This window comes from Sinohyriopsis cumingii, chromosome 16 (genome assembly GCF_028554795.1).
Source record: "Sinohyriopsis cumingii isolate HCF-2022 chromosome 16, ASM2855479v2, whole genome shotgun sequence".
In the NCBI taxonomy this organism is placed as follows: Eukaryota; Metazoa; Mollusca; class Bivalvia; order Unionida; family Unionidae; genus Sinohyriopsis; species Sinohyriopsis cumingii.
This window is the reverse complement of record NC_142976.1, coordinates 35188733-35202113: the sequence shown is the minus strand read 5'-3', so window position 1 is coordinate 35202113 and position 13381 is coordinate 35188733. Positions and strand designations below refer to the sequence as shown.

The 13381-nt window shown below is 36.3% G+C and overlaps 1 protein-coding gene across 2 annotated transcripts in view; it reads right to left on the bottom strand.

Moving 5' to 3' along the window:
* The window catches only part of LOC149780199 (choline transporter-like protein 4), a 234626-nt gene that overhangs the window by 198458 nt on the left and 22787 nt on the right, over nt 1-13381 (bottom strand). Inside the window, exon 1 of one of the 2 annotated variants that reach the window (XM_089936953.1) lies at nt 8267-9067. The exons of the other annotated variant lie outside the window; for it this stretch is intronic. Coding sequence (XP_089793079.1) covers nt 8267-8411 — 145 coding nt within the window. The 5' untranslated portion in view covers nt 8412-9067. Of the gene's footprint in view, nt 1-8266; nt 9068-13381 lie in introns of those variants that run through there. 2 annotated transcript variants of the gene reach the window in all.

The window sequence follows — 13381 nt, the reverse complement described above, 5'->3', positions numbered from 1 at the left end:
CATCTATGGAGTAATGAAGTACTTCAATCATCTATGGAGTGATAAAGTACTTCAATCATCTATGGAGTGATGAAGTACTTCAATCATCTATGGAGTGATAAAGTACTTCAATCATCTATGGAGTGATAAAGTACTTCAATCATCTATGGAGTGATGAAGTACTTCAATCATCTATGGAGTGATAAAGTACTTCAATCATGTATGGAGTGATAAAGTACTTCAATCATCTATGGACTGCTAAAGTACTTCAATTATCTATGGAGTGATAAAGTACTTCAATCATCTATGGAGTGATGAAGTACTTCAATCATCTATGGAGTAATGAAGTACTTCAATCATCTATGGAGTGATAAAGTACTTCAATCATCTATGGAGTGATAAAGTACTTCAATCATGGATGGACTTCTAAAGTACTTCAATCATCTATGGAGTGATAAAGTACTTCAATCATCTATGGAGTGATAAAGTACTTCAATCATGTATGGAGTGATAAAGTACTTCAATCATCTATGGAGTAATGAAGTACTTCAATCATCTATGGAGTGATAAAGTACTTCAATCATGTATGGAGTGATAAAGTACTTCAATCATCTATGGAGTGATAAAGTACTTCAATCATCTATGGAGTAATGAAGTACTTCAATCATCTATGGAGTAATGAAGTACTTCAATCATCTATGGAGTGATGAAGTACTTCAATCATCTATGGAGTAATGAAGTACTTCAATCATCTATGGAGTGATAAAGTACTTCAATCATGTATGGAGTGATAAAGTACTTCAATCATCTATGGAGTGATAAAGTACTTCAATCATCTATGGAGTAATGAAGTACTTCAATCATCTATGGAGTAATGAAGTACTTCAATCATCTATGGAGTGATAAAGTACTTCAATCATCTATGGAGTAATGAAGTACTTCAATCATCTATGGAGTGATAAAGTACTTCAATCATCTATGGAGTGATAAAGTACTTCAATCATCTATGGAGTGATAAAGTACTTCAATCATCTATGGAGTGATAAAGTACTTCAATCATCTATGGAGTAATGAAGTACTTCAATCATCTATGGAGTGATAAAGTACTTCAATCATCTATGGAGTAATGAAGTACTTCAATCATCTATGGAGTGATAAAGTACTTCAATCATCTATGGAGTGATGAAGTACTTCAATCATCTATGGAGTAATGAAGTACTTCAATCATCTATGGAGTGATAAAGTACTTCAATCATGTATGGAGTGATAAAGTACTTCAATCATCTATGGAGTGATAAAGTACTTCAATCATCTATGGAGTAATGAAGTACTTCAATCATCTATGGAGTAATGAAGTACTTCAATCATCTATGGATTGCTAAAGTACTTCAATCATGGATGGATTGCTAAAGTACTTCAATCATCTATGGAGTGATAAAGTACTTCAATCATCTATGGAGTGATAAAGTACTTCAATCATGTATGGAGTGATAAAGTACTTCAATCATCTATGGAGTAATGAAGTACTTCAATCATCTATGGAGTGATAAAGTACTTCAATCATGTATGGAGTGATAAAGTACTTCAATCATGTATGGAGTGATAAAGTACTTCAATCATCTATGGAGTGATGAAGTACTTCAATCATCTATGGAGTGATAAAGTACTTCAATCATCTATGGAGTGATAAAGTACTTCAATCATATATGGACTGCTAAAGTACTTCAATTATACATGAACTATGAAAGTACTTCAATCATCTATGGAGTGCTAAAGTACTTCAATCATCTATGGAGTGATAAAGTACTTCAATCATCTATGGAGTGATAAAGTACTTCAATCATCTATGGATTGCTAAAGTACTTGAATCATGTATGGATTGCTAAAGTACTTCAGTCAGACATGGATTGCTAAAGTACTTCAGTCAGACATAGATTGCTGAAGTACTTCAATCATCTATGGATTACAAAAGTACTTCAATCAAACATGGAATGCTAAAGTACTTCAATCATATATGGATTGCTAAAGTACTTCAATCATCTATGGATTACAAAAGTACTTCAATCAAACATGGAATGCTAAAGTACTTCAATCATATATGGATTGCTAAAGTACTTTAATTATATATGGATTGCTAAAGTACTTCAATCATATATGGATTACAAAAGTACTTCAATCATATATGGATTGCTAGAGTACTTCAATCATGTATGGACTGCCCAAGTACTTCAATCATATACAGATTGCTAGAGTACTTCAATCATGTATGGAATGCTAAAGTACTTCAATCATGTATGGATTGCTAAAGTACTTCAATCATATATGGATTGCTAAAGTACTTCAATCATGTATGGACTGCCCAAGTACTTCAATCATATACAGATTGCTAAAGTACTTCAATCAAACATGGAATGCTAAAGTACTTCAATCAAACATGGAATGCTAAAGTACTTCAATCATCTATGGATTGCTAAAGTACTTCAATCAAACATGGAATGATAAAGTACTTCAATCATGTATGGATTGCTAAAGTACTTCAATCAAACATGGAATGCTAAAGTACTTCAATCATATATGGATTACAAAAGTACTTCAATCATATATGGATTACAAAAGTACTTCAATCATATATGGATTGCTAAAGTACTTCAATCATATATGGATTGCTAAAGTACTTCAATCATATATGGATTGCTAAAGTACTTCAATCATGTATAGAGTGATAAAGTACTTCAATCATGTATAGTGTGATAAAGTACTTCAATCATGTATAGAGTGATAAAGTACTTCAATCATGTATAGAGTGATAAAGTACTTCAATCATATATGGAGTGATAAAGTACTTCAATCATGTATAGAGTGATAATGTACTTCAATCATGTATAGAGTGATAAAGTACTTCAATCATGTATAGAGTGATAAAGTACTTCAATCATGTATGGAGTGATAAAGTACTTCAATCATGTATGGAGTGATAAAGTACTTCAATCATGTATAGAGTGATAAAGTACTTCAATCATGTATAGAGTGATAAAGTACTTCAATCATGTATAGAGTGATAAAGTACTTCAATCATCTATGGAGTGATAGAGTACTTCAATCATGTATGGATTGCTAAAGTACTTCAATCATATATGGATTGCTAAAGTACTTCAATCATATATGGATTACAAAAGTACTTCAATCATATATGGATTGCTAAAGTACTTCAATCATATATGGATTGCTAAAGTACTTCAGTCAGACATGGATTGCTAGAGTACTTCAATCATGTATGGATTGCTTAATTACTTCAATCATATATGGATTACAAAAGTACTTCAATCATATATGGATTGCTAAAGTACTTCAATCATATATGGATTGCTAAAGTACTTCAATCATATATGGATTGCTAAAGTACTTCAGTCAGACATGGATTGCTAAAGTACTTCAGTCAGACATGGATTGCTAGAGTACTTCAATCATGTATGGATTGCTTAATTACTTCAATCATATATGGATTGCTAAAGTACTTCAATCATATACAGATTGCTAAAGTACTTCAATTATCCATGTATATGGATTGCTAAAGTACTTCAATCATATATGGATTACAAAAGTACTTCAATCATATATGGATTGCTAAAGTACTTCAATCATATATGGATTGCTAAAGTACTTCAATCATATACAGATTGATAAAGTACTTCAATCATATATGGATTGCTAAAGTACTTCAATCATATACAGATTGATAAAGTACTTCAATCATATATGGATTACAAAAGTACTTCAATCATATATGGATTGCTAAAGTACTTCAATCATATATGGATTGCTAAAGTACTTCAATCATGTATGGATTGCTTAATTACTTCAATCATATATGGATTGCTAGAGTACTTCAATCATGTATGGATTGCCCAAGTACTTCAATCATATACAGATTGCTAGAGTACTTCAATCATATATGGATTGCTAGAGTACTTCAATCATGTATGGACTGCCCAAGTACTTCAATCATATACAGATTGCTAGAGTACTTCAATCATATATGGATTGCTAGAGTACTTCAATCATGTATGGATTGCCAAAGTACTTCAATCATATATAAAGAAGAAATCTAGAATGTCTCAGTGACTTAAAGGAATAAAATAACTAATATGCAATTGGCAGGGTTAGGACAGTATTGTCATGTTTTGCAATATAATTATTAACATGGCATCCTTGAAATGTGGTGTTAACTTGCAAATAGCAATTTTTTCTTGTAACATTATTACAATATAACTATTAACATGAACTCCTTGAAATGTGGTTTTAACTTGCAACAAGCATTTTTTTTCTTGTCACGTTTTTACAAAGTAACTATTAACATGAAGTCCCTGAAATATGGTTTTAACTTACAACAAGCAATTTTTCTCTTGGCAAGTTATTACAATATAATTATTAACAAGAAGTCCTTGAAATGTGGTTTTAACTTACAACAAGCAATTTTTCTCTTGTCAAGTTATTACAATACAAATATTAACATGAAGTCCTTGAAAAGAAGTCTATTCTGCACACGGAAGAGGATGTCAACACAAAAAAGTAAAAGCTGCACAACAGTGACAGAAGTTATTGCTACTATTATAATTATATTAGGCATCAACAAATATGAGTATACATTATGAATTATTTTTTTTTTTTTACTATCTTAGGAAATAGGGTACTGTATTATTTGAACATAAGTCTGTTATCTGCCTGAAAATTATACAAAATACAGATTAAGGGGACTGACAACTACTGACTGATGTACAGGTGGTTGCAATATACAACTGCATGTGGGTATGTAACAGTAATACCATATATATATTTGTGTACAAATCATAGATAACTGCAAACTTGTACATTGTGGGTATGTTACAGTAATACCATGTATATATTTGTGTACAAGTCAGAGCTAACTGCAAACGTGTACAATGTGGGTATGTTACAGTAATACCATGTATGTATTTGTGTACAATTCAGAGTTAACTACAAACGTGTACAAGTCAGAGCTAATTGCAAACTTGTACAATGTGGGTATGTTACAGTAATACCATGTATATATTTGTGTACAAGTCAGAGCTAACTGCAAACGTGTACAATGTGGTTATGTTACAGTAATACCATGTATATATTTGTGTACAAGTCAGAGCTAAATGCGAACTTGTACAAATGTGCCAGCGAATGCTACAGTAATACAACTTGTACAATGTGCCAGCGTATGTTACAGTAATAGACCCTGTACAATGTGCCAGTGTATGTTACAGTAATACAACTTGTACAATGTGCCAGCATATGTTACAGTAATACAACTTGTACAATGTGCCAGCGTATGTTACAGTAATACAACATTGACAATGTGCCAGCGTATGTTACAGTAATACAACGTGTACAATGTGCCAGGGTATGTTACAGTTATACAACTTGTACAATGTGCCAGCGTATGTTACAGTAATACACCTTGTACAATGTGCCAGCATATGTTACAGTAATACAACTTGTACAATGTGCCAGCATATGTTACAGTAATACAACCTGTACAATGTGCCAAGGCAAGATCTATATTGTTTGCAGCTGGACCTGACTTACAATGAGTATATACTGTATGTCTGAATAATAATAATAATTATAGGTTACTGCATTTGTATGGGAAAATAGGAACGAGTTTTCGGAATGAATACTGCAGGAACTTGTGAGTGCAGTATATCCTTCCGACAAAACGAGTTCATATTTTCCCATACAAATGCAGTAACCTTTTTATTATATGCTTGTTTTTTTACTCAACCTAAGGTTTAATTACATAAACAAAATACACTACAAGAAACAACGTAAATGAATGAATGTCGTATTCCAAACTAAATACACAAGCGCAGATTTGACATTACAAAATGACATCATTATTAATGCGCACATAGCTCCGCCCAGATAAATTTGAACTTAGCTGCGCGGTCGACATAACTTTCGAAAGAAAATGGCGTGTCTAGTTAAAATTGAAATTTGCAGTCATATTGTGAATGACTGGGCATTGCAACGACTTTTCCATTTGATCTGGAGTGAATATATTTTGGTGTTTTGTTTCGATTCAATGAAAGTTTGTGATTTTGGACTGGATTCATCTGTGCAAATTATACATGAAATACATCGGATTAAAGTGGGGCTGGAGAAGCGTTTTACGTCTGCAAATGTGTTTTTGTTTCTGTCACCGAGTGTTTGAAATCATAACGTGGGGAAATTATGAAGTCTTTCAATTGCAATTTTCAAGAAGACGCTATGGAATTTAAGTGTATTTCATTATGAGTGCAGTAAGGAGGATGCATTTGCACTTATCATCGAAATTACAGTACACTTTCAAAATGTGTAATCCAGATTGAAAACCTATGACACGGCTCATGTAATTCGGATTTGCCGAATTAAGAAAAAACATTTTGAGGAAATTCAGAATGTAAAACTGTAAGTATATTTTATTTTGCCATTCTTATCACCAGCTAAAGAAAATGGTATATACCTTGTTATTTGTAAGGACCTAATCCGTCATTTATACAAGGTAGCTAGCCTAAATCCATAACATTGTATCAACGCAAAATGTAAAGACAGCTGGGTTTTTTTGCAGTCCACGAAACATGTTTTAGTTCATTCAGAAACAAATAAACAAACACAACGTTAAGAGCCTCTTATGCGAGTGTACATGATTTGTTTACAAATCAAAAGTGCTGACTCAGTGTCCATTGTTTATTTACAAAAGAAAGTAGTTCCTTTATTCACATGAATGCTGTAAGTGTATTGTCGCGCGCATTCAATATCGGGGAATATTGAACGATTCTGTCAATGTAAAGTTAATGGGGAAAAGAATGAGCATATAATAATAACTCAGTTACAGAACTAATCTACCTTGAGGCCTTCTAGCTCTTAGGTACAATATATACAGTATATACAACATGATGTGAAAAAAACAGGCTTGACACTAAATCAAAATGTCAAGCCTGGACAATACCTACAGGCATCTGCGAACACATAAACATATATAAAATATCATCCTGCATTGAAACATTCAACTGTGAAAATGATGCAAAATTACAGAAAAGCAGGTGATGTTTGAATTATTAGAACTGTTCAATCGTCATAATATTTCATCAATTTGAGACATCGATTATGAAAAGAAGAAATGCTAGGAGCCTGCCTTGTGTCACTGGGAATGTTGTTCCATACCAGCGGACCCGTATATTGAAAACTTCTTTTAAACAATTCCTTCTTTGGCCTTGGCATAATGTAATTTTCACATCTAAAGGACCTTAAATTTATAGGATCATCATCATCTCTTTGGTGAATGATATTGCTTAGATAGACAGGAATGTCTTTTCTGGATACTTTATACATCAATCTGGCCTTTAACATGATATAAATAAGTACCTTACGTTCTATCAATAATTGAGTGTTATACCTTGATTGAAGGAAGCAATTACTTTTGTAAGCAACAGGTAAATACAAGTTTTTTTCTAGAAAACACAGAAAAATACAATCCAAACTGGATATCCACAAAAGTTTTCAACATATTTTTGAACGTTTCTGGTTCCAATTGTTATGCAAATTTATATTCCATTCCAATATTCTCAATTGCTGCAATATGTAAGGTATTTTTCTTTGTTCTCTACAATTACCAAATGCTAAAAACCAAGGGAAAAAAATGGTTAACCCAAAGAACTTAATACCATCATTTATTTCTCCCTACTCCCTATAACATTCACGATATGAAATCAGTTCAGTTTAAAAGGTTAGTGAATAAAATGACATTTAAAAGTAAACGTCAAAAGACCCAACGGCAAAAGACCCCACTTCCAAACCATTATATCTGAGAAATAAAAAGAGGATGGTTGTATATCTGATTTCTAAATGACTGGAGAATTTAGAGTACACTTTTACATTTTATCCACAAAAGTACATCTTTGTTATTAATATAGGGTTGGATTTGTCTTCCAAAGTTGTACGCAATTAGCACAATTTAGTCACGTACCAATTTACCTGCCATGAAACCTATAGTGTATATGTAATCTTGTACATGTAAATATCCTTGACTTATTTAAAGAAAGTCAGGTGTATGTGTATTCAGATATTTGATACATACATTTTTATCCACATCATTATTTTCAACTGCTACAGGGTTATTACAACTTTTATCACATTGGGGTACATGCATTAGTTATGTTATCTCACAACGTTCTGAAAAATACCCAGATAACAGCCCATTCCATGGCAACACTTGTCCCGTCTGTATGCTTAAACTCACCATACTTCTCTGGTATGTCAAGCTGGTCAGTGGGCAAAATATCGTCGTCCACATCATTCAAGTGGAGTGGCGTGAATTCCTCTGCATCCACTCTCTCAAGTGGGCCAGGTGTTTCAATTTCGTTACTCCTTCGTCTTCTCGGCATTTCAAAACTTAAATTGGGCACAATAATGTTGTATGCAGTCGACTATCTTCAGCGAAATTGCAGTTATGTAGTCTTTTGACCCCGAGGGTATATCACTAACGAAAACACATTCATGTACATTGGGCCTATTCATTTTCTTCTCGCACTGATGCTCACATGCAGTTTCCGGTTCACCGTTATAAAAACGTTTAAATATATATATATATATATATACTGTACCTCAGTGTATGAAAACTACGGTAAGTTCAATTACTTTTCTAGCAAGAGAGATTTAGAGTAAAATGTCAACAGTGCAGTCTGAATATCCAATGCACAAGCGCCGTTACATATAAGTTTCCACAGGCATGTTTACCTTGTCTCTTTTCTGGTCAGTTCCGTGGCATTAGCTGATTAATAACACTCCGTCATTTAAAGTGGCAGATAATCAAACTTGTATGTTTTATACTAATAGCAGGCTCTGCACTGACACAACTAGGCATTCCGTCTTAATGAATAAATTGAACGTGACCAAGCTGGGACTTCTCTCTGGTCAGATCTATTTATACATTACAAGTAAACTCTTAGCGTCTGCTCTGTGCATTATATATAAACAAGAAAAACAGCTGCATCATCGTTGAATGTGGTCGCTTTATATCCTGCACCACAGGGGCTCGTTACAAAGAAAATCAAGGGATGGGGGTTCTAACCTACAGATTAGAACCCCCCATCCCTTGATTTTCTTTGTAACGAGCCCCTGTGTCTTGCACAAAGGAAACATCAAGACTTACGTGTAATCACAGGAGTCTGACGTTTTATCGATAAAGTACGGCGAAATCTCTGACAACTAAGTGTTCGTTTATATTACTGATATTGTGATTTCACGTCAGAGCTTTCGCAGTACTTTACTAATTAAAAGTCAGACATTTGTGGAGTAACCGAATTCTCAATGAACTAATTTTATTGGTTAGAATAAAGTTCGAGCAGCAACCTCACCATGACACTGATAGTCGATACAGGGGCTAAATGTTCTCCAAGTTTATATATGACCGTCGAGTCAATTACGCAGTAGTAAAACGCATTAGCTGAGCATGTTGTAGGCACCGCAGCCCATGTATACGGTAGGAACTAATGGTAGTGGTGGTGAGCAGCAGAGGGGGCGAATCGGACATTTTGTCCAATCGTTATTTTGCTTAATTATTACTTTCTGCACTCAACGATCTAGTGTCGTCAGCGCCTGGTAAAAAAAAAAACGACGACGTCGTTGGGGGATCGTCGCGTCGTCATTTGGTTTAATTAACACCTTCTGCGCGCTGATCCCCAGCGTCGTCAGCGTCCGGTAAGCACATCGACGACCGCGTCGATGTCATTGCCCCCTCTGCTGCTAAGTAGTTATTTACAATGAAAATTATTTACAACTAACCGAATATTTGGTCAAGTCCGATACGATATCGTGTGCGAGGATCATGTAAATTTATCGTTACGAATCCATGTGGGGTCGACTGAGCATGACTAAAAAAGTTTCGAAAAACATTAAAGTCCATGTCACCGCCGCACCATGTCTGCCAAATATTTCGTAGCGTGTGTGTATCAACGCCGTTGAACACAGCAAGAATATTACAGTTGTCTCTAATTACTTTTGGAATCTGAGTGTATCGTTGAGTGACATATATCACGTCAGTGTTTTTATGCCTGCCTCTGGAAAATATCCTAGCTGGGTTTTTTTGATTATCTAACATAACATCATCGTACACGACTAGATTGTTAACGTCGCCATCAATATCATCAATACCCGGTGCATCATTGATATCCGTAATAAACTCAATAACATTTTTTTTAGCGATCGCTGATGCATTCTCGTTGAAATCTTTCAACACCTCGTAGCATCGTTGATCATCCACGCTAGGAGCAACCAAATACAACTTATCCCACTTCATCCATCTCATTATTAAATTGAGTAACAATTGCGTCTTGCCGGATCCAGATGGTCCGATGATAATCATCCGGATCGAGTTTGGTAACGCTGCAACATGCTTAACTGGTTCTCTTGTTTTAGTCGCCGAAAAATCAATTATATTCATATCTCTATACATAAATTATGGATCTATATTGTGTGAAGTGTAGAGTACGTACTGGCACAAATGATATGACAACCGCTACAACAAGAAATAACAGATCGGCGCTTACTGGCAAGTGTGTACAATGCGGTACAAAGAAATTTAGATTTATTTCTATTAGACCCGGAGATGTTTTAAAAAAAAGCGAGGAGGTGACATCGCAGCCAAATTGGCAAAACTCCCCGGAACACCGTGGGCAAAGTATCCAGGAGAAAAACACCTCCCAGGATATAGCTACTGTGGCCCCGGAACACGATTAGATATCAGACTCGATGATCAAAATCAGCCCAAACCCGGTGAGTATCCAATAAACGCTATCGATAAGGCGTGTCATGCTCATGATGTTGCTTACAAAAGTAGCGATCTGCAACAGCGTCATATCGCGGATGTAAAATTAATTCACGCATTAAATGCTATTCCTGATAAATCCGTCAAAGAAAAATTGGCCTCATGGTTGGTAAAATCGGCTATGAAAGGTAAATTAATGATGGGTGCTGGTAATTAATAACAACATGGAATCCATCTATTATTCTCCGAGAGGATACTGGAAGGGGAAGGCCGCAATTGGTAAGCTTGCAAGCGCTGCAAAGGTAACAAAGACCACTGCGGCTAATTGGTTATCCAAACAGGCTATATGGCAAATCTATCTACCACCGCCTAAACAAATCAACTTCTCGCGCTTTGATGTCAGCGTACCTAATGAAGTTCATCAGGCTGATATATTATTTCTGCCGCATGACAACGGTTACAAATACGCGCTAACCGTAGTTGATGTTGCGAGTCGATACAAACAAGCGGAGCCGTTAAAAACAAAGTCGGCAACTGAAGTAGCCGCTGCGTTTGAAAGAATTTATCGAAGAGGCCCTCTGCGCTGGCCAAATCTATTACAAGTTGATCCCGGTAGTGAATTTCGCGGCGCTGTTTTATCAACGCTGGAACATCATAGCGTCGCGATACGACGAGGTCATACTGCGCTACATCGTGATCAGGCAATTGTTGAACGATTCAATCGGACTCTCGCTGAACGGTTATTTGGATATCAATACGCGAAGGAATTCATCCAAGAAAAACGATCTCGTGAATGGGTTAAAAGGTTGCCAGGCGTAATTGCAGCGTTAAATAACGAGATTACCCGAGCAATCAACATGAAGCCCAGCGACGCGATTAAATACGAGTATATACCCGGAAAATCAAAAATAAATAGCGTTTCCAAGCCGATTCTTGGCGATGTCACTGTTAGATATCTATATGAACCAGGAGAGCTTGAAGGCGGTAAAAAAAGAGCTACTGATCCTATTTGGAGTGTTACCACACATAACATATCAACGATAACACGATCAACTGGTAGACCACCGATCTACAGACTGGATTCAACTGCTCCTCAGCGCGGATTTACACGCGAGCAACTACAAGTGATACCTGACGATACTCAATTACCCCCGCGTGGTCTTAACTAGCGCCGTTGCGTCTATTGCACTCAAGACATGTCAACCTCACATTGTTTTTAACATGACCGAGACTGTTATCGATTCTGTCCACGGTAAATTGGCGAGCGTCTTTATCCGAATAACGCCAGCGCATTACACAATTACAACTCGCGCAGTGATTATTCTGTTGTTGTCGTAACGCAATTATTAATTCGGCATCAATATCAAAACGCCGCTGTTTTTTTTTATCCTGTTGGCGGTAACCCGAGAGTTTTCTATCAATGACGCTTGCATCGATAATGTCGTTGTCGTTGGTGACTCCGTCACTGGCTTCGTCAATAACAATTCTTCGAAGCTGATTTATTCTCCGTACTCGGGACACTGCAAGATAGACTAGATTCGACCATTCGATGCGATTATCAACCATCCAAACAATTGTGTCCGTGATGGTTAGTCCCTGCGAGGAATGTATTGTTGTTGCGTATCCTAGCGTCCACGGGGATTTATCAGCACGTAGCGCGTCCTCGACGACACCGATATCAACGAGCACGATATCATTCAGCACGAGAATTTGTTTTTTTGTCCCCGACGCTGGGATTTCAACTTCAATGTTCTGCCGCCGTGTGTCCGCGGGTCTATAACATAACGGCACTGGACGCGTTGGAAACTTTTCCTTATGCAACGCAAACAACTTCCGCTGAAGTGTGTCTCTGACTATCTTTCTACTCGCTACAATCAAATCGTTTGGTCTCCATGTTTCCCAGAATTCATTTAACGGCGTTTCCGGAATCACCTCGCGAATTATTTCACATTGAATTTTATCCGGCTGTAATCTGATTAGTTTTTTAACCCCGCGCAGTTGTACATCAAGTGCTCGGTAATCAGTATCGGTTTCTTCATAATAGTCTACGAACCCGCTCAACCAATCATGTGGACCCTCGCCGACAAATGGTGGTGGTTGGCCATGGTCGCCACACATGATTACCGCTGTATTCGCGAGCACCAACCAATCAAGAAACATTTGTAAAACATCTAACGAAACAGTACATATCTCATCCCAAATGATAACCCCAGGAATAAATTTTTCACCCATTCGATCAGGTGTCCACTCACCGCCGCTGTATCGAAAAAAGCTGTGATAAGTAACGGCGTCAACATTTCGTTGTTTTATCTCTCGCGCTAGTCTATGGGTCGGTGTAAGCACGATTATACTTGCCCGCGTACGAAATAATTCAATTGCCCGAGTCGTCTTTCCTGACCCGCCACAGCCGCTTAAATAAACTGTTTTGTGTCTACAAATTGGATCAGAACACGGTGGTGCATTAGACCATTCTGATAAATTATCACCGCGTAAGTAATTATTTTCAACGGTGACATCTGCTGACGGGGAATAATCGCGTCGTATTTCATTTTTAATTCTCCATGTACCCCAACTCTCGTCCGGACTAGT